The 21,801-nt window shown below is 37.1% G+C and overlaps 2 protein-coding genes across 2 annotated transcripts in view; one reads left to right on the top strand and one right to left on the bottom strand.

Annotated features, from left to right (window-relative positions):
• Window positions 1-447: 447 nt before the first annotated feature.
• Window positions 448-21,801, top strand: part of LOC140230597 (band 4.1-like protein 4A) — an 82,917-nt gene continuing 61,563 nt past the window's right edge. Inside the window, exon 1 of the mRNA XM_072310739.1 lies at window positions 448-556. Within this exon, the coding sequence (XP_072166840.1) occupies window positions 473-556 (84 nt within the window). The 5' untranslated portion in view covers window positions 448-472. The remainder of the gene's footprint in view (window positions 557-21,801) is intronic.
• On the bottom strand, window positions 10,666-20,548 carry LOC140230528 (uncharacterized). The gene is made up of 5 exons (XM_072310672.1): window positions 20,328-20,548; window positions 19,004-19,326; window positions 17,584-17,726; window positions 15,413-15,647; window positions 10,666-11,009 (listed from the first exon to the last, which is right to left on the bottom strand). Exons 1-5 carry the CDS (start codon window positions 20,546-20,548, stop codon window positions 10,666-10,668), a joined length of 1,266 nt encoding a protein of 421 aa, XP_072166773.1.

Genomic DNA, 21,801 nt, shown 5'->3' on the forward strand with positions numbered 1-21,801 from the left:
TGAAACGGCGATATTCCCTTCTTCACTACCGGTTTCCATTCATCGACAGGTGTTTCACAGTGCAACCAAACTGCCCCAACGAACTAACGACGCTGTCTGTTCGCATAGCCATAGAGCAGAGGCAATCTTCGCTGCGTTCGAAGCCATTAGGCCGTGGCGACTCAGCAGCGAAGTCACGCTCTACGGCATTTTATGTGGAAATCCGTGTCGGGATAATCATCTTGAATTAGGGAAAATACATCGAGCGTTTTAACATGGTGGACGGTTAATTAGTGTTACAGAGTCCTTTTGAATTTAGTGCTTTGGATATATACACCATGCTCTCCAACAATGTCGCTTGTTGATAAGACTATAGCGAACTGAAGCTGTAAACCAACTGTTGGTGAGTCGTTTCATCTACGTTAGAAAGCAGAAACGCCGCCGACTTCGCCCCGTTTCAGTGCGAACGCCAGCCGCCAGCTCCCGGCTCACCATGGCGTGCTGCGGCTCGCAGACCGCGGACACCCACTGCAGCATTCAACTGCTAAATGGTACCGAAGTTAACATGAATATTCAGGTAAATTCTCCACGATTTATAAAACATAACACGCACCAGTTTGTTTGATATGGCACACCACATAAGCCTGAACTAAAAAGATTTTCTTAATTTCACGTTATTCATGCATTAAAAAGGTAATACATTGTCATTGGTCATTGCCACTATTGGAGAATACCAATAACAATGCCAATGCAATGGAATGCAATGAAAATCTTCCCAATTTTGACTTTTTGCTCTTGGATTCTCATCTTCAAAGCTATGCAGACATTTTAATCAATTTCACTCACCATAAGTCCTTAAGCACCTAGGCACCAATTGTGCATCCCATCACAGGATTTATTCATTGTCAATCTGGGTTTTTTTTTTCTTTGCCATTAGTATGGCATTAAATTTAATACATTGAAATTTGTGCATGTGTATTATTATTACTATATAATCATCATTAACCTTGGAGGGCTCCCTAACACAGTTATTCTGCTTCGCGTTTGGGCTGGTCACAGTTACATCATCATAATCTCTAGGACTATGTTTCGGGAGTGTAGGTAGGTCCTGTCGGTCTCCCGGTTGTTAGCACTTGGTACATGTAGCATGATTAACAGTCTAGATAACAAGCATGAGCGTAGATGTCGGACAATTTCAGAATGTTGTGTCTGACCAGAATGTGTCTAATCCCTCTTGAAAGGATTTAAGTACTAACTAGTGGATAAAAAGTGGATAAATTAATCTATGCTTGTGATACATTATAGTATACAATGTACATACGAGTGGAGCATTTGTCATACAGCAAAAGCAATTTAGTCCTTGCGTTGTAGTGCCTTTTAAATGTTGGAAAGTCTCAGTGAGTAATTGGGAAAATTGCATTGATGTACAAAACACTAAACTAGAAGGGTTGAGGGAAGGTTGAAAGTCGTGCATCAATATCAATTACACACTGTACCTTCGGATCCATTGTTTTAGGATAAGATTGCTGGGTGTGCTATACACCACTCTTTGCCTCCTTCAGCCCAAATGATTTCCTCTTGCACTACATTGTAAATATTAGATTGTAAACATCATTTATTGTAGTTTAACACTCAAATATAGTATTTGAAATAATGTATTATACATTACAGACAGTCCATCACCAAGCATCTGCATTGCACAGTTTGCTTTTGACAGAATCTGTTTTTATGGTTAGAATATAATGTTTTGGGACACTTTTAAAGACTTCATGACTTCATAGAAACAATTACATGTATGTTAACCCACCTACATAAGTGAAACAGATGATTTCTATGACATGTAGAAGAAAATGCTTAGAGCACAGAAGACAGCCAGACTTGAACAGACAGAAAATAACACACACGCACACACACACAAAAAAAAAATAATAAGAAAAGAAATGGAAAGGATGAGTCGAGACCACAAGAGCAAGAATTGGAAGCCTGACTTCTGTCACAACAGCATTCTTCCAGAATCTTGGGTAAAGGTAAAACAGTGGTGTATGTACATAATGTCATTGTACTTTATTATATCGTTCAGCTATTCCTTTAAAACCAATTTCATTGACAATTGTCAATTGGGGGAAAGGAGATGAAGGGTAAAAATGTAGGGCCCTACTCCCCCAAAAAGTGAGAACAATATTGAGCATTTTAATGTATAGTGTACCGGGACTGAACACTACTTTTCTTCTTCACTCGGGCAAGTAGAAGAATACCTGTACGTCATTACAAATATGTAAGAATATGTGATTTTAAGAAGAATTCAACGTTTATTTGATGAAAATTGGTTTTCAAATGGCTGAGATATCCAAAAAAGTGATGATGATATTAAAGGCGACAGACCACGCCTTTTATTAGGATCTCATTGTTTCACCTTGTTTTTGGATATCTTGTCCATTTCAAAACCAATTTTCATCAAATTAACTTTTGATACCCCTTAGAATTGCATGCTCTTTGACATCTCATAGAGTGGTTTCTGAATATCTCACAAAACATTAAAAGCCAAATCCTCACCTCGACCAGAACTGTACACACCCTTGAACATACAAGTAGGAAGGGGTATTTTATTGATTTATTATTATTAAATCATTTTTCTTGCTCCTCTGTTCAGACTGGTTTCAGAGCGACCCCTTTGTTGCCACTATCAAGTTGTGTAAATCACAGAGTGGATAAGAGGTTTACATTACGTTCAAGGTCGTGTAATAAAAGCCAAATGCATGGTACTACAAATCCACTTATTCATGTTGGGTAAGTAACATGACTGAGCACCTCTCTGTTTGAAGCATGAGTTCCTTGCCAGAATGCTGAACAAGCCACGTGGGGGAAATACTGTTTGCATAAAAAGGCCTGTTAATGGTATGATTTAGAGAAAAAAAAAGAATTATTTGTCTTTTTATAAATGCATTATACAGACGGGATGTAAAATTAGTGCATTGAAGTATACAAGTAGATTCTTCCTGACAAAACAACAACCACAAATGATTTAGGCTCTTGTAGTTCTCTGTTTATACATGACACTTTTTCCTCTCTTACGCAAAAGGTGTGTTGAATTTTCTAATAAAATTTTACAAAGTGAAGTGTACGTTTATGATAAGCCAAGCCTGCAACACACTTGCAGACGTATCGTGGAGCTTTAAGGCGCGAACATTTAATGGTGCCCTCATTCTTAGCAGTGGCAATGAGAAAGAACAGAATCTCTTGCTTTGTGGACGTTTCTTTGCAAAGCAGTCGTGGCGTGGGGTGAACGGATGAATACCCGCAGTGCAAATATTATCTCCAGTAATGTTTACCCAATACAGCCAGAGTGTAATACCCTAAGGGCCTGTTTCTATACATACTGCCACCGATCCTATTTGAGGGTGGGCGTGATGTTAAAAAGTGACTCACAATAACTATAAAAAGGCAATCCGAGAGCCTCTATGAAAGGGAAACTCATTCAGTATTTACTATATTTTTGCTTAAATTGTTACATGTAATTCGTGTGAACAGTTTGTGACTGTCAAATTTAAATTCTGCAGTTATACAAAAAGATTGAACTTTTTAGTTTACATTGGGCTTGGGTCCATGGAGATCTCAATTCTTATCAGTCAGTTTAGATACTGTACCCCACAGTGTCATACTTGCCAACTCTACCGCATTTGGCAGTAGACTACCACTTTTGAAAGATTTCATTAGCATTCAAGCAGGGAGGTGCTAGAGAAGGAGAGACAACTACTGCTCTCCTTTGAAGTCATGCGCGGCACCGCCGAGAAGTTATGCGCTCAACTACTGTACAGGTGTTCCCTATGTGCTTTGACAAAAGAGAGCATCAATATTCGGGACTAGCGCACTCACATCTAGAAATACTTTGCACCTACTGCAATTTGCTCTCTCTTTCAATGTGATGGCAACAATGAATTTGTGTACCTTGAATTGAAGCAGCGAGTCAAAATGCAGTGTAAAACTGACAATTTTAACAGCATAGTTTAAAAGCACACTGGAACACGCTTTAGCGGAGTACTTTATTTGAAAGATCAAAATATACCAGATTAAAAGATAGAAAACTAACATGCGAAAATGTGCGCATTATATAAAAATTTTTGGTTTTTAAGAGGGCCTAATTTTCATTTCATTTCGATTTGCGCATTACGAAAAAACTAGAAATACATGTTTATAATATTGAATTCTTCCCTGAACTATTCTAAATCAATTCGCGTATTTCATTTCAAATTTTACGGTGAAATAAAGCTTGTAATTCAACGAAAGGTGAAATGCGCTCTTCGTCTCCGAACTTCGTCTTGCAACTAGAGCAGTGCCGAGCATGACTTCAAAGCGTAGTGGAATGCTAGACATCCCATTGTAACGCCTTGAACCCACACATGTGTTTGCATGAATTACGAAGAGTTGCCACTCCATCTCTGTAACACCTCCCTGATTCAAGCTAGCGCTGCTCGCATAGGCATCCTGGATTCTACCGCTTTCTCAAATGAAAATGTTGGCAAGTATGCAGTGTTACTCTGATGGCATTTGATTGACTTTATACACAACGTGTACACGGTAAATTATCGGTTGGGCTACTGCCACTTGGTCTAATCACCAGGTGGGCTAACACCATTCGGGCTAAACCCAATTGGGCTACAACCACTTCGTCTATTTACCATTTCGTCTAATTTCTACTTGGTCTAATATCCAATTCGTCTAATGACCAATTCGGCTAATACCACTTAGTCTAATTCTCAGTTAGTCTATCATCACTTGGTCTAACTCCACTTCGGCTAATTGCCACTACGTCTAATTTCCATTTCGTCTAATTTCCACATGGTCTAATATTCACTTCGTCTACATGCCACTTGGTCTAATGTTCATTTGGGCTACACCCATTTCGGCTATTACCACTTGGTCTACATACCACTTAGTCCAATTTCCATTTCGTCTAATTGTCATTTGGTCTAATTACCACTTAGTCTAATTACCACTTGGGCTAATCGTCACTTGGTCTAATTTCCATTTCGCCTAATTCTCACTTAGTCTAATGCCACTTGGTCTAAATAAGAAACATAACCATGACTGTATTTAAAGAAGGAAGTGTTCATAACCGTTGACGTATATGATACACACACATGCGTGTGTTTTCATCTACAGTCATCTTACAGCAACCTAATACACAACTCATCATTAATTGCAGAGTTGAGCAGGGGAGGGTGCCGGATGGGGGTATCCCCTTTCGACGGTATAGGGAGTTTTCTCATTTGTCAACTTGAAAAATGTTCAATCTGGGGCATACCTAAGAATCTTTTACTTTAAAATTTACAAAATAGGGCATATCTGAGAAGGAAATTTCGACTCGACAACATACATGCCACAACTTTTATGTGAGTATAAAGCGTGTCATGATTCTACCAACCGGGAAAAGGGTTTATTTTTCATGAACTCGGAAATATAATTATGACAAAAATGCACAGTAAAATAAGTTCTACATGATACATCATTCCTTATAATATATCAATAGGAATGAGTTACCAAGACCTAAAACCGTGGGAACGAAACGAACGAGGATAGAAGAGATATGATGAAATGGGGTGCTTTTGGAATTATGAGAGTTTGCAACTCTTGATGTGTAGGTGAACACCAGGTGGACCAAGAAACTGATTTTTTTTTTCTAAGGTAATGGAGTACTATCATAATTATCTGTGATGTGGCTTTTCATCCACCAAACTGAAAAATGTTATCACAGCTATAAACAATCAGTTTAATGGCTTGAAATTATCTTCTTTACACGGAGTTAATATGCAATCAGTATATATTTTTTTTAAATCAGTGTAACATACAATAAATCATTATGCAAACCAGCAGATCCTTCCATCTGTTGTCAACAATTATTGTATACTGTAGCTGGGTCTGATTGATGAAATTCATAATTTTTTATTATTGCACAAAAAAAATGAAATTTTAGCCCATTAATAGTAACCAAATGCCAAAACTCATGTACCAAAATGAAGAATCAGAGTAAATCAGAGTTTTCAGAATGTTTCTTGGATATTTCGTAATTCTACATCTTCGAGAATTACGTCCCGTCGCGCTGTGAGGACGCTTTCCACATTTAAGTGGTCAATTCTCGAGAAACTGGCCACCCTGGTAACAAGTCATATGTATTTTATGAAAGTGCAGATCTGCAGCTTTCTCATCATATACAACAGTCAAAATAAATTTTAATTTCAAATTTTAGGAATTATGATGACCATTTTTGGATCAGACCCAGCTCCAGGGAAGGAATCATCTACTCGTGTTGTGTTATTGGTCAGTGGTCACTAATAATTATGCCCACCCCAGTGACCCCACTAGTGACTATAAAACATATTCTCTGCCTAGCTATTTTGGAATTTGTTAGTTAGTAACAGACTGGGAGAAGCACACATTTTATTGAAAGTCATGTGATACCACGCATATTTATAAATCACTTGCATGGGATCGAAAATAAACCATGTTTGATGCCTTTTTGAAGATGCGGACTGATGAAGACTGTCCATTCCAGTATTAAATCGCAGTGACAGTAAATTTATGTCAAATGTAAATGTCCTTGGTGGAGAGGAACATTACATGACCTCAATCATGAGAAAAAGTCTTTAAGACTTTTCAAATAAAGGTTTAGGGCAGGTGCGCCAGAAGCAATTTTATGGGGGGGGGGGGCGGACCTATGGGGGCTCACAATTTTGTGTGTATGGGCTCATGCCAAACTACACTCATCCCAGACCATATTACAAGTCACACAATTTTCGTTATATACATACATATATATATATATATATATATATAATTTGTTGTTGTTATTGTTCTTAGATGAAGAAGATAGGACTGCAGGCTCATCAATAAGAATGTCTCAAGGGGATTCTTTTTCCTTTTTTTGTTGTTGAAAAGTTGAGAAGGCTATTGTGGAGCAGTGAAGCAAGGGGAGGATGTGTCCCCCTCCCACAGTTGGGAACTTTTGCACTTTGTAGCTTAAATTGGTGCAGTTTGGTGTATTCTGTAATGAATGTTATAACATTCATATTTTTAACATTTACACCTGTCAGAGAACTTTATATAATTCCCCTTCTTCACATATAACCCCTTTCATACTATTAAATTAATGTTCTATTCCTCACACATTAACTAAAAGTAGTTACTATTATTATTATCATTATTATTACTTTAGGTGGAACATTAAGGGGAATCTTTTGTTTTCTCTCATTGTTCTCTCATTGTTCGAGAGAGCAAATGTTTCCCCTTATAGTACCGGTAGTCTCGATCCCCCTTAACGTCAACTCGATATTGTGACGGAATAAACCTCATTGTTCGAGTTCCCCCTAAGTCACATATAGTGTTATTATCATCATATCATATATTATCATTATTGTGACCGTCAGTGACCGTAACTCTACTTTGTTAATATTAACAACACTGTCTTAACAATGACGTATTTCATTTTATGCTATGCACTGTTAATATCCCGAGCGCCTGAAATGATAAACATGGACAGAATGCCCCTGATACACACTCATCATCATCACCAGACATACTTCATTCAGCATTTGCTGCTGAATTGAAAGGCAGATCTCACACATTTTACAAGGCCTGGAATAAAATTATTACATTTAACCACGAGATGTATAAAACCATGGTAAAAGACTTTAATCAATAAACATTCGTATACATGTAGGTCATGTAACAAAAAGGTCTCTTTTAGCTTTGTTATAGCACACACAACTACATTGCAACAATATTTCTTATGACATACCTAAACTATGTTATTTCTTTGGCATAAAGTATCTTTTTTCTCCTCTTAACATATCCCATTATATGTGGAGAACACTTTTGATATAAAAAAGGCAAGAAATTTGAAAGACCTTTGAGTCATACTTGCCCAATGCTGTTTGAATAGAAGGCATGGTACTATAGGAATACATGAAAAAAATTATAGGTGTCGCTATGTGAGCACCAGTACATAATAAAGGCAAGAATACGTTGATAGAAATAATGTCTGCTTAATAAAATACAAAATGCTTTACAAATTTCAGTGACATATGAGCTGTATGAAAAAGTATATATATATATATATATACATGAGTGAGTGTGTGTGTGTGTGTGCACATGTATATACACAGGTAAAAAGATATACAAGTACACATATTATATTCACACATATTTCTATTGTAAACCTAGACATGAAAATTAAGGTCTGGAATAGGAATTGAGCATTATAGTTCAATCACATCAGTATAGCGTCCACCTGCTGACCCAAGAGCTTTACCGTCTGAGCTTATCCACCAAAGCAATAACTAAAGTAAGCCTTTCAGTATATGTAGTATTCGGGGTTGGCGGGTAAATACCGGAGCGGGAAATACCAGGCGGTTAATATCAATATTTACCGGTAAATATCGCCTTGCTGATTTTGCGAAGTACCCCCCCCCCCCCCATTTTTTTTCAAATCATAAAATTAAGTTATATTGATATCATTTATTGAAAAAAAAAAAAAAAACCTACATCATAAAAACTAGTTTCACTCTATGGTAGGCGCTCACGCAAGTAGTTAATTGTTTTGAATATTGAGTATTGGAACACAAGATTTTTCCACTTTTTTTGCAAAGCAATTGGAAAGGGATTTTTTTTGTTGTTGTTGGATAAAGAGGTTTTGTCAGGTCCATTTAATTGCAAATCGTATCAGAAACTTACCTTAAGTAAGAAATGTGTAAATGGGTTCATTAATGGCCATTAAACTTGTTCTTCATCACAATTGTGTGTATATCTTTAGGTATTTTCCAGTATTTTCTGGTATTTCCCAGGAAATCGCCAACCATGGAAGTATTCAAACACATTATTTTTTAGATTACTGGAAAAGCTCATTACAAGGTGGCCAGGGAAGAATCATCCATAGATTTAAACATATTAGAGAACAGTTTTAAACCAAGGGTACTAATGATAATACAAACTCATTAGGTCTGGGTTATTAAAGCTTATGTTACATTCTTCCCTAAACACAATTTGAGCACATAAGCCTGTACAGAGTTTTAACAATGACCTTGTGCACCATGGATTTGTAAAAACATGGATTGATCTTAAGTAGAGCAGTTGAAATTAGCCAAGTAGAAAATGGAAGCAGGGCTTCATTAAGATCTTGTTACTTTCCCAATAATAAATCATTCACCTTCACATTCCAATTCAAACCCAGTTATTTAGTCATAAATATTTATGAAAGACTTAGTTTTCCTGAAACCTATCCAGGTTTCAAATTCCTCAGTTTCACACTGATCAACATAAGCACATTAGAGTAAAAATTAATCAACATAAGAGTGAACTTTGCCACTCTTGCTTTTCTGCTGTTGTGTCTGCCAAGCTCAATTAACATTATCTGTAAAGTCTAAAATTTCAATAATGTTAACAGCCTGAAACTTTATAGCCTGATTATAAAATCACTTGAGGGTAGCCATGATATCTGTAAAATACGATCAACTTATCCCCTGCTATATGAATATGAAAAAAAAAAAAGAAATGAGAGAATCAAAAACACAACTATGAGGTTTGAATATAATTATGAATTTGTAAGTCCTTTAAAAGACAATTTACATCATAAGCCTCCTTTAGGTACTTAAAATCAAGTTATCTGCGTATATACATTGCCAACTACTATGCAACTTAGCACCCAATGTAAAGTAAATTTCCAATATGTAAGACATAAAGAACAGCTATGACATATGTTAACCATGATCAATACTGACATACTGATATAAAAATATATGAAGACAGTTTTTTAATAAGGCAGAAAGATAATTTCCATTTATAACTGATTGTATTTTCACTATCAGTTATCAATCATGTTTGTTCATGTCACTACTATAAAGTTGTACGTTGTGCCTATCAAGAGCAACTAAAGACACTTTAAAAAAGTGATTAAGTGAACAGCCTGAATTTTTACAGCTTGGTAATGAATCACATAATCAAGAAAAGCTGCCAAGCTTAACTACCATGAGCTTTGAAATCTAAAATCTTACAAGTGTAACACCAACATGAAAAAACATGAACAAAAACATATGAAGAAGGTCTTTAATGAGCAACTAAATACACTTAAAAAAAGTGATTAAGTGAACAGCCTGAATTTTTACAGCTTGGTAATGAATCACATAATCAAGTAAAGCTGCTAAGCTCAACTACCATGAGCTTTGAAAGTGTAACAACAACATGAAAAAAAAATGAACAGCCTTAATTTTTTATAGCCTGTGAGCTAAAAACACAATCTACAATTACACTAAATCATCATTAGATACAATAAATCAAGTTCCTGGCTACTATGCATTGCCAGCTACTATGCAATCTTACACCAGGTGCTTACAAAGTGTTGCAAAATCTATGAGATGTGAAAGAAATTACAAAAACAGTCATGAAGTTTTGGGGTGATAACTTTTTACACCCCAAAGTTCAAATTATTGGTTTCTTAACACTTTGCCAAATTCTCAGTTCTTCTGATTCCTGAAATTGAAATAAAGACAAAACAAATCAGAGGTGCTTAAAGAGTTGCTTTCCTGAGGAAAAAGCATGATCATAGTCAACCATCAGGTAGTGTGTACGAGCAACAGACAATCTGCTGCTAATCTGAGCTGTAGACTTTGCTCATTAGGTATACCTAATGGACTGTTCTCACACAGTAGCTGCAAGTGTATGGGAGATGGTCTGGAGGAAATGCATCTGTGGGATTTCTCCATTCAGATACCGAGCAGTGAGAAGTTGGAGCCTGTCATTAAGCCTGACATACTTGGGTTGCCTTACTCCTACAACCTGGCCAGCTTCGATCTGAAGGCGGATTGCTGTCACTGATGCATGCTGTTTTTTCAGAGCATTGATGAACTCCCAAATGTTGGGGTGATACTTGGCGACCATCCTCGTGAAGGCATTGTGCCAGCCTTCTACGTCATTGTTTGTCCTGCGTTCCTCCCTATGAACATTCCACATGTCAATAGGGAAGTTGCCAGCCATCCATGTTCCTTATAAAAGAGAACAAAGTATGTCATAAGTCATATCAAAGTCATAAGTCATTTACATAACACCATTTTCTCATCGTTACAAAGCGCATTACAACAATTACAAAGAGAGAGACAGAGAAACAAAAACAATTATTTTGGACTTACAATACATATACAATACATTAGAATTAAAGTAAGCAATAGAAACATCTTCTTTGACAAAAACAAAAGTGACCGACTAGAATAAATGAGATTTTTAACGATTTCTTAAAAGTATCTATGGATTGACATTGATCGAGTCGGCGTGGTAGTTTATTCCCTAGTTTGGGGGCATAATTATGAAGAGAATGCACGATCACCAACAGATTTGCATGTTCTAGGGACGTGAAGTAGTAGATGCTGTGAAGATCTTGTGTCAATACTAGACTGATGGGGGTAAGGAGGTCAGATAGGTACATGGGGGCTTGATTGTTGAGACATTAATGTATGTTAATGTAAGTGATTTGAACTGGATCCGTTTTCTGATGGGTAACCACTGCAATTCTTTGATCAACAAGGAAAAGTAGAAATTACGCGGTGCGTAATATATGTCCCCGCCGGAAGTAGCATTCAGTAGCAAAATGTACAATATAGGTAAAAAGATGAAGGTCAAAGGTCAAAGAGGTCAAAGGTCAAAATTCTATGTAGAAGTTTTGAAGCCCTCACCTAGTGCCATCACATAAAGCAAACGGAATCGAAATCGGGTTAGAAATGGCAAAGGAGTAGCATTTTGTAGCCAATGTACAATATAGGTAAAAAAATCAAGGTCAAAGGTCAAAGAAGTCAAAGGTCAAAATTCTGTGTAGAAGTTTTGAAGCCCTCACCTAGTGCCATCACATAAAGCAAACGGAATCGAAATCGGGTTAGAAATGGCGAGGGAGTAGCATTTGGTAGGAAAATGTACAATACAGGTCAAAAATCAAGGTCAAAGGTCAAAGAAGTCAAAGGTCAAAATTCTGTGTAGAAGTTTTGAAGCCCTCACCTAGTGCCATCACATAAAGCAAACGGAATCAAAATCGGGTTACAAATGGCGAAGGAGTAGCATTTTGTAGGCAATGTACAATATAGGTCAAAAATCAAGGTCAAAGGTCAAAGAAGTCAAAGGTCAAAATTCTGTGTAGAAGTTTTGAAGCCCTCACCTAGTGCCATCATATAAGGCAAACGGAATCAAAATCGGGTTAGAAATGGCGAAGGAGTAGCAGTTTGAAGCAAAATGTACAATATAGGTCAAAGGTCAAGGTCAAAGGTCACAACTGAAATTCTGTATAGAAGTTTCAAAGCTCCCATGTAGTGCTATCATATAAAGCAAACAGAATCAAAATCGGGTTAGAAATGGCGAAGGAGTAGCATTTTGAACATTTTGATCACACACGGACGCACACACGGACACACGGACGGACGGACACACGGACGGACGGACACACGGACGGACGGACACACGGACGGACGGACGGACGAACGGACGGACACACGGACACACACACGTACGGAGCCCGTTTCATAGTCCCCTGCTCGAACTCGTTCGGCGGGGACAAAAAAGAAGTATGAGTGTGTTTAGGTTTACAATAAAGGGTACATGCTACTTTGTTTTGAATTTTTTTTTTTTTTGCAAACGATCAACATTTTTACCTTACATTACACATGGAATTACAGTAGTATAACTTAGAAGTTATCAATGTTCTAACAATGGTGTGACATGTTTCCTTATCCACACATTTCCTAATCCTACCTACCGCGGTATGTTCCTAAGATGATAGTTTACAGATTTTAATTGATACAGATGTAATTTAATCATTCATATTCATTTGCTTATCAAAAACATAACCTAGTATTTTGACAGAGTTCGAAGGGGACATAGTATGATCATCAAGGCATAGTGTGATGTCTTGCATCATATATATATATATATATATATATATATATATACAATATGTAAATACTGATATTATGAGAGAATTAACCCTTAATGTGACACGTTCATGTACACAAGCATCCGATGGGCGGCCATGTGCATGTATACATGTACTTGCATACAGCAGACTGCCACATTCATGTATACTCACAATCATCAAACATTCATTGTTATGCCCATTGTGTAGTATGGATTGCTTTGTACGCATGAGTGATTCCATTGTTCAATGCATGCACCTTCACTGCTCAAAGCAAGTTTGTGTTTTGAGAAATTTTGGTGTAACTCACCAGATTATAATAGCATCAGAATAAATCTAGCACTGGTAGATTAACTCTGTGGCACTGGATTTTAAACTCAATGGGCACATTATGGGTTAATGTTCTCAGAATGGAAAATTAGAAATACATGTAAATGAAAACACAATGTAAAGCAAGCCTAAAAAATATATATATATATATATTTTCATGATACAAAACAGAATTAGTTTCAGTGAAAATGCGCATACAGATTTGTGGAGAACTGTTGTTTCTTTTTTAATACGATGATAGCTGTCCCTCCAAAAAAAAAAATATAAAGTTCAAATACATGTATACAAGTAAAATGCGGACAAGAAATGCACATGGGGCACACCGGGCACATCTGACATGATACCAAAAGTTGTTGGTAGGTACAATTTAAATCTAAACAAAGGATGAATTTAATATCTTTATTGAGGTTTGTGCATGTAAACAATTCTTTGCCTACAAGCGTTGCACTAAATGTATAAAAAGGAGTCACTGCTTGCAAAAATTGTTTCAACCAAAAGATAAAGCTCAAGCAAATTTGAAAATATATTTGCCTAACCTTCCTGAAGGGCCAGTGGGGGGAGGGGGAGGAGGGAATCTGCCTTTGCACAATTTTTGATGCAATTATTTTTTTTTTAGAAGAAAAAAGTAGTTCCCATTTCCAAGCAACATCACAAAGGTGTTCATTAGCTATCACAGTATGAACTCCAACGCTCCAACACATAATACTTGCGCACCCTATGGGAAGCAGAAAAAAAAAAAGATACAAAATATAAGGTTGCCATAGCAATGCACCACTTACCCTACACAAAATATCTTTATATTTCCATATCTCATGTCGATCAATTGTACTAACTTTGATGGGAATCCCTTCAAACATGTGGAAGTTCTTAATCCTTTAAATTTAAAGGATTAAATAATAAAATCTATGGAGTTGCCACCATGGCAATGTAACACTCAAAATTCATAAAAATGTCTTAAACCTTTCTGTACATCTATTTGATTAATTGTATCAATTGAATGGGAATTGAATTGCTTCAAAACTGGACGTTATCATATAGCCTCCTATAGACTTAAAGTAAAAAAACTAATGTTGGGTTGCCATGGCAACTTACTAATCAACGATTATATTCCACCCCTGCTGTACACTCTGCCTACCTTCTCTATAACATTCATATCAAGTTTCCTAAAATTGGTCTTTCCTACTTGGAGGAAATAGGCAAAAACATTACTTTTAGACAAAGTTTATTGACTTTTAACCTTTGATGAATTCAGTCCAGATTTTGTGAACTTATTTCACATGTTCTCAATATTCTTCCTGCCAAGATTCATTCAGATTGGATATTTGTGACTGGAAATAAAATCCAAAAGACAACTTTTCACTCATAGTGTATTGACCTTTGACCTTTGGCAGATCTGGTCCAAAATCTAATCAGGTCATCATGGAGTATCCCTGAGCCAGATTTGATAAAAATCCATCCAGGCGTTCTTTAGATATCATGGTAACAGGAAATAGGACAGACGGAGGGTAAGCCGGATGCACAGACTCAAGGAGGTATACTTGTGTGGCTACCCCTTTGTTCTCTCTTTTGTTAAACTAGACACACAAGCAGCAAAAACAGCCACACAAGCCCGAAAGAATAAAGGGCATCTATTGCGTGTTATTGTCCCAAGTAGCCACACTAGTATAATCTTGTTAGTACGGACGGACAGATGGACAACCCAAAAACATAATGCCTCCGGCACCCTTCGGGACAGATCCACATAAAAAACGTGAAAATATGCATAAATAAGAGTTGGAATATACTTCAATTAAAGTATCAAAGTTTCTTCAGTATTTTTGTCTGTACTTCATATGTGCTGAATTTCATACTTTGTGGTCACTCCATGGCAAAAAAAGGGGGGGGGGAATAAAATGCTAAATGGATGGTTACAAGTGAAAATGATTGTTTGATGGTAAATGGCGCAAATGATTGTATTTTAGAGTCATAAAAAACAATAAAGAAAAAAAATAAATGAAAAGGAAAAAAAATCTTCATTTAAATCAACCAAAAAATAGTTTTTGATATCAGAAAAAGGCCACTATTCAAGCATCTTAAGCAAAAGCTAGGCTAAAGATACAAATTTTTAGTCTTTATACCCCCTTGGTAAAATGATTGATTGAGAATTGACTGAAAGTGAGATCTTACGATTAAAGTAATCAGTGAAATCGTCCATGCGTGCAACGACTGGTGCCTGCATTTGCAATGCGTTGACTGCTCCAACGACCTCCGCAGGAGGTAAGAATGCCGTTGCCATGAGTTTCCTGGCGTAATTCCGGACCTCAGGTTGCCCCACATCATTGTATAGTCCCTGCAGTCCAACTGCCTTGATGTTGCGATGCACTGCCTGACAAAAATGGAAAAAACAGCCCTTGTGTTCTGCCTAAAGGGACACAGGATTTAAAACAAAAAAGAGCAGAATTGTATCAAATGTACTGCACATAATTCTGAGGGTGGCACAGAAACAAGCAGAACCATTCACTTTTCATATCTTGGCACATCAGTAATTCTTTGAAATGGCCTTGCATACAGTTATTTATTTATTTATTTTTTTTTTGGGGGGGGGGGATGACACCAAGATCATATACTTCTCTAACACAGGCAAGTCACTAGCAAGCAAATGCATAATATTGGATCACCTATGTGTTTTGAATAAATAGCATGCCTGGATTAATGCTTGTGAGTAATATCAATACCCAACACTCTATGATGATTTAGGTAGATTAAAACTGAACTGTAACACATTTTTAAAATCAACTTGGGTTCATTCTTTCTTACTCTCTGCCATAAAAAAAAAGTATAGTTATCAGTGCTTTGTGCAATGATAATTATGCCATAAAGAAAAAAAACAACAACTTTGTACCACAGCCAAAAGTACAAAGCGTCTTGCATTTAACTCAAGGCCAAAATCTGTGCTATGTCTTATTATAGAATTGGTCGCAGAATCCTTGCAATCTGATTGGTCACTTACCATGTTAGAATTCTTACTGGCCACACACGATATACACACGATAGCTAGGCAATATCGCGATGGTGAGAATCGATACTGACGATACCTTGTTAGTAGTCTAGCAAGCAGACTGCTTCAATGGAAATTACTGTTTTTTTTTATATATGGATATGAGAATCTCTGCAATCTGATTGGTAAATTGAAGATGACATCCTTTCAAAGTATCAAGTTACATGTACTTCTGAGTCTTGAGCCTTGCTTTCTTTTACATTCGAATTAATTTTTTTTATTATTCATGTTCCATATTCCACATTTCATACAAGTTTTATATTCCATTTGATTTGAAGCAGAAATGTTTTTCACACAATGGTCAGTTTGAACCAATAATGCACAAATGTATAAGGACATATAATTGGCGTGTAATATGAGGAACCCACTAAAAAGCAAAGCTTGTAGGATGTGGGCTCCAAAAATATAACATAGGTTTTAGTACAGTATATCAATGTCAGAAGTGACGTAACATGCAAAATTCAATTGCACCAAGCTGAAAAAAAAAAAATATTGCGTCTGGTAAAAAAATAGCTTTTTTTATGCCTGATTTTTTTTTCTTGAAACAGATCTAAACTGCTGTAAATGGAGATCTTGTTGTTTTAATAGATTTTGGGGCCCATTCTATAAAACCGATAATGCACAAGTTTATTTTGTGGGTCAGTAGAAATAGTGTACATGCATTACCCTGGAATTTTGCCAGCACCCACTCAGCTGCGCCTCATGGGTTCAGCCAATTCAGAGACTGTAATTCGTGTACACAATTCCTCCTGACCCACTCAAACTAGTGCATTATTTGTATATTGATGCATCGATGATAGTCAACGAGACATGCCCCTGCTACCCCCCCCCCCAAAAAAAAAAAAAATATATATATATATATATATGTAGTACACATCCAGTGTACATTAGATATCAATTATAAACAATTGCTTGACTGAATTTTGATCTACAGTGACTTGTGTGACCTTTGAATCCCATGTCTGAATGCCTAAGTAGAAGTTGGTATCTTGTTCAAAGTTGGAATTTATGAACATATATGGACACACAGACACAAAAATGAAATACATTTTATATTAATAACAATGTTACCATTAGTTATTCTTATGATATATAGCAGTAATTTTAATGAGACGAAGGGGTTAAAAAAACAATGATTTAATTCCTGCTTCCGCCCTCCCCACCCCCCAAAAAAATACAAGACAGTGACAATTGTAATGATAAATTAAAACAATTACATCAAATATGAATACATGAAAAACAATGAACACAAAAAATAATACAGCATGGAGTAACTGCTGAAAATTAAACACAGCTGTACCTGAGGGAATTCTGCCATGACAGCCCTCCTCAGTCCAGATTCAAAATCTGTCATGATCTTCTGAGGATTCAAGGCATTCTGAAGTTCAGCTGCCTTGTTCTTTAGGTGTCTGAACAGCTCAGTGTAGATCTGAACTGTTTTACCTGTTTGGTATTTAAAGCAGAAATTGAAGGAAAATGTATGTAACATCACACCATCATGTAACATCACAACATCATACATTTATTTCCTTGCATTAAATTTAGTGTGAAATGAAAACATTTTTCTTCTTTTAAAGTGACTTTCAACAAGATGCACTGATACAAGTTTTAAGTTTTAAAAACTATAGCAGACATACAACTTTATAGTCATAATTTTGGCATAACCTCTTTGGACCTTTAGGAGACACGTCACAATCACATTTATTGTGTCACAATAGAAAACGTACAGTTAGGAGAGACGAAAAGACGTAAAGGAGACACGAAAACAATAGAGAAGAAAGAAGTGTCTCCCAAATGTGGATATATGTATACACAGGGTGGCCCAGAAAGAAATGACCAACAAAATCAAAATGTAATTTGCATAATGGCGTCTCTTTTTCCTACAACATGACACCACGATCAATGATTTTGATCAAAGCATCTGGATTCTGGGACAATTTTGCTGAGTCAACATCATTTTCAAAAATTGCTACTTTTGACTCATGAAGTCACACGAGGCACACAGAGATTTTCCACCAGGTGGCTTCCCCGGTTGAACCTAGCAGTCAAAGGATTAAACTCTTCCCATATCAATCTGTTAAATGCCATTTGAAATCAAATATTTTCAGATTTATAAGTAAATAAAAAATAGCTCCTTCCATGTCATAACTTGGTCCATAAGTCAACATTTGAGCCCCCTTGAGCCTGGTAAGCAAAGGCATGATCAGGATTACAAGCGAGGATCTGGGCAGTTACTTTCTTCATTTTCAATTTTTAGCTTTCCTTTGCTAGTATTGTGATTCTGGCCATTGTACATACGATACATTTTTTTCTTTGGTGATGTGTGTACCCATACTAAATCACTGCACGTTACAAACATTTAAAACACCTGAATAGTTATATGTGTATCAAACCAACTTCTAAATCATTGCACGTTACAAACATTTAAAACACCTGAATAGTTACATGTGTATCAAACCAAACAAATTGCAAACTCTTTTGGCTGAAGAAGAATGTGTCCAAGAGCAAACCAAAGCCCAATTAAATCATCAAATAAGACTGGGAAGCCTTAGAATAGACAATTCTGAGTTATTGTTTTTTATACTTCTCAGGGGAGTATAGGCAATCAATGGCCAAGTGCCATTAATCTGTATCCACATAATTCATTGCTCCAATAAAGCAAGTTGCATGGAGCTCCTGTTACAATGGCAAGGGGAAACAACCCCTTTTACAACCGGTACCTGTTAGAAGAGCGTAGACCAGGGGCAACTGTTTTCCATGTACAAATCCATGGATTGTGTACAGCTGCATAAATAGGGGAGGAGCCATTCCAAAAGTCCCATCCATGTAGAGCGTGTTGGTGGCACAGAGTTGATGCAGGTCCTCCTCTGAGCAAAAGCAGATGATCCTGTTTCTGTTGTCTGGCAGGGTTTGATCAAACAGCACAAACTGGTCACCTGTGGCTGTCTGACTCCAGGGTGCCACAAGCTGTAGATCAGCCAGCTCTCTTGGTAGTGGTGGTAGGTGTTTCTTCCTGCTGCGATATGCACTACTGGCTAACGATCTGAAAAAAAAAAATAATAATAATTATCAAGCCAAGTAACCCACCCTTCCCAGTGCTCCCACTTTCCAAAATATATATAATATCCTGAAATATTATACTAAAAAAAATTTCCTGAACTGAGAAGTTGAAACAACTGTCAGAAATCTTATAGCCCTTCAGCAGTTTTTGGAGTTTTAAACGTTGCATTTACAAGTAGACTATAATTGAAGTCCTCTGATCACTAAAAGAAGTACTCAACTGACAAAATACTAGTTCTGAGAAACAGGGCCTAAAGTCTTGAAATGTGTGTGCAGATCACATGTTTTTGTTTTTGTTTGTTTTTTACTCCGTATAGTTGAATACTACTTATGTACCTTAAGAAGATAAAGTTTGCCTAATATGAGGGTCGTAGCATGTATTTGATTGCCAATAATTAATAATCAGTATCTGGCAGTTGAGTTGAGGATAAAAGGTCCTAGATCTATAAGCCCCTAGAAAGTAGCATTGTACTACCGTAACTGTTTTTAATTTTACCACTCTTAGTGGGCTTATTCAGTAAGCTACTGCCTTCTGGTTCATGGATACACTGTATTTGCTTCAAATATTTCTCTGTTAGGGGATTTTTCGCTAATTCAAATTCATTGTGAGATGCCATTATGGCATAGTATCAAACATACAAAAGGCAATTAAAACATGACATCCAAATCTTCATGTAAAATTATCAAAAGAAAAGTATATTCCAAAGTAGGCCTAACCAATGTACACTGAACTTTTACTCTGAGACCACAGAGGTCTTAGTGTTAGTTACATGTACACAAGTGTACACCAAAAATAATCCCTATGTATTTTGCAGTTTTGTTTGTTAAAAAAGGTCCTGTTACTGTTAGTATTACTATTCAGTACTAGTACAAGTACTACTATAGCCCGCCAGCTACTAGTAACATGTTAATTGGATCGACCATTCACTTGTAGTTGTAGAATTCGCGAAGTTACTGTTACAGTACTATAAAAGTGCAACGTACCTGAATGGGGGTAGTGAAGCCGCTGCCGCTTGATTGTTATCCAACAACAAGTTGACGTGCTCATCCCTGTAAATGGATGGCACGGGAGCAAGTTCTGTTGCAGCTCTCTGGTTGATATTCGACTGTGCTCTCTCCACAGTCACGGCGTCCACATCAGGGAGGTGACTGTGCGGTACGCCCTCCCTGGGATTCGGGAAGGCCATGTGGCCTGCCGCTTCCATTGTGATCAGGGTGCCAGAGCATGTTTTCCTATGCCGACATCTCCAATAAATGTATCCGTTCGACCTCCTCCTTTCAGTATACGAATACCCTTGATGTGAAACGCAAAATTTGCCTTTGGAAGTTTTAAAAACGTCCATCTTGAGCTTATATTGAACGTTTCGTCCGTCCAACGTTCTCCGGCTGATCGTACCGACAGCTCAGGCGCGCCCGACCCGGCCAGTGACAAAAAGGGCGCGCTCTCTCGTACTTGATTCTGGCGCGCGGAAAAATTGGCAAAGTCATAGGGCCTACAGTAAGGGTACCGGTTTTCGACACTTTAGCACATTTCCTTGTTTACCATCAATACTGCACCGTTTTACCTCGGAATTTCGATATGAAGTTGAGCTACAAAGGCCAATAATAATATGCCTTAAACGAATTCCCATTTGAATGCACTCGCGTTCAATTTTTAAGCGATTTCCGTCACGCCGTCGCTGGCATCAGATTTCGACACCCGGCATCATTTTTCGACACAATCACAGCGCGCATCACACAGGAATCACATGGCGCGTATAGTACGCGTACACTGCATTGTGGACGCGAACTAGCAATCACACTGGCGCAAGAACTTGTTGTTTCCTCTATAACGTGTCTTGATATGGGAATGTCGAAATCTGGTGCCACATTCTCAAAGCCAACTCTTTCTACAAGTTTGCTCATTTATCACGAATTCAGCCATGAAATTACTAAAGACGATTATGAAATCAAACATCAAGATTTGGCAAACAAACTGATACTAAAGCAAGATAACCGGCACGGGCGAATTTAATTTTACGGCGATGTATACAAAATGCGTCATATTGTTTTGAACCCCTAAAAATGGCTGACATTAACATTTCTGCTGACACTGTGTTGCTTTTCTCCTAAATATTCTACCGTCGGATTATGAAGACAAGTGACAAACGGTGTTTATATTAGACTAGAAATGTGATTGATAACTTGGTTGATTGCTGAAGTCAGACGTTTGTATTGAGTATAAAATTTTATAAGAATTATCTGCTGGGTGTCGAAATCTGGGTCCTGTCGAAAACTGGTGCACTAACGGTACTACTAATTAAATATTCAAAAAGACAAATGAATGAATTAAAGTAAATAATTCAAGCCCAATTAGTATACGCACTTGAATTGTGGGCTTTCACCCTTTCAAGAAAAAAGATAATTAACCGTTCCTCCTATTTACGCAACATTGAACTTAAGATATAATAAATCAGCT

Source organism: Diadema setosum, chromosome 7 (genome assembly GCF_964275005.1).
Source record: "Diadema setosum chromosome 7, eeDiaSeto1, whole genome shotgun sequence".
Lineage (NCBI taxonomy): Eukaryota > Metazoa > Echinodermata > Echinoidea > Diadematoida > Diadematidae > Diadema > Diadema setosum.

What these genes read in the sequence shown, in the direction of transcription:
- LOC140230528 (XM_072310672.1), bottom strand. Translation starts at nt 20,548, where the DNA reads ATGGAAGCGGCAGGCCACATGGCCTTCCCGAATCCCAGGGAGGGCGTA. An exon ending in GCTTCACTACCCCCATTCAG is followed by an intron (nt 19,327 to 20,327) that starts GTACGTTGCACT and finishes TTTTTTTTTCAG; the next exon opens with ATCGTTAGCCAGTAGTGCAT. An exon ending in GGTCTACGCTCTTCTAACAG is followed by an intron (nt 17,727 to 19,003) that starts GTACCGGTTGTA and finishes AATACCAAACAG; the next exon opens with GTAAAACAGTTCAGATCTAC.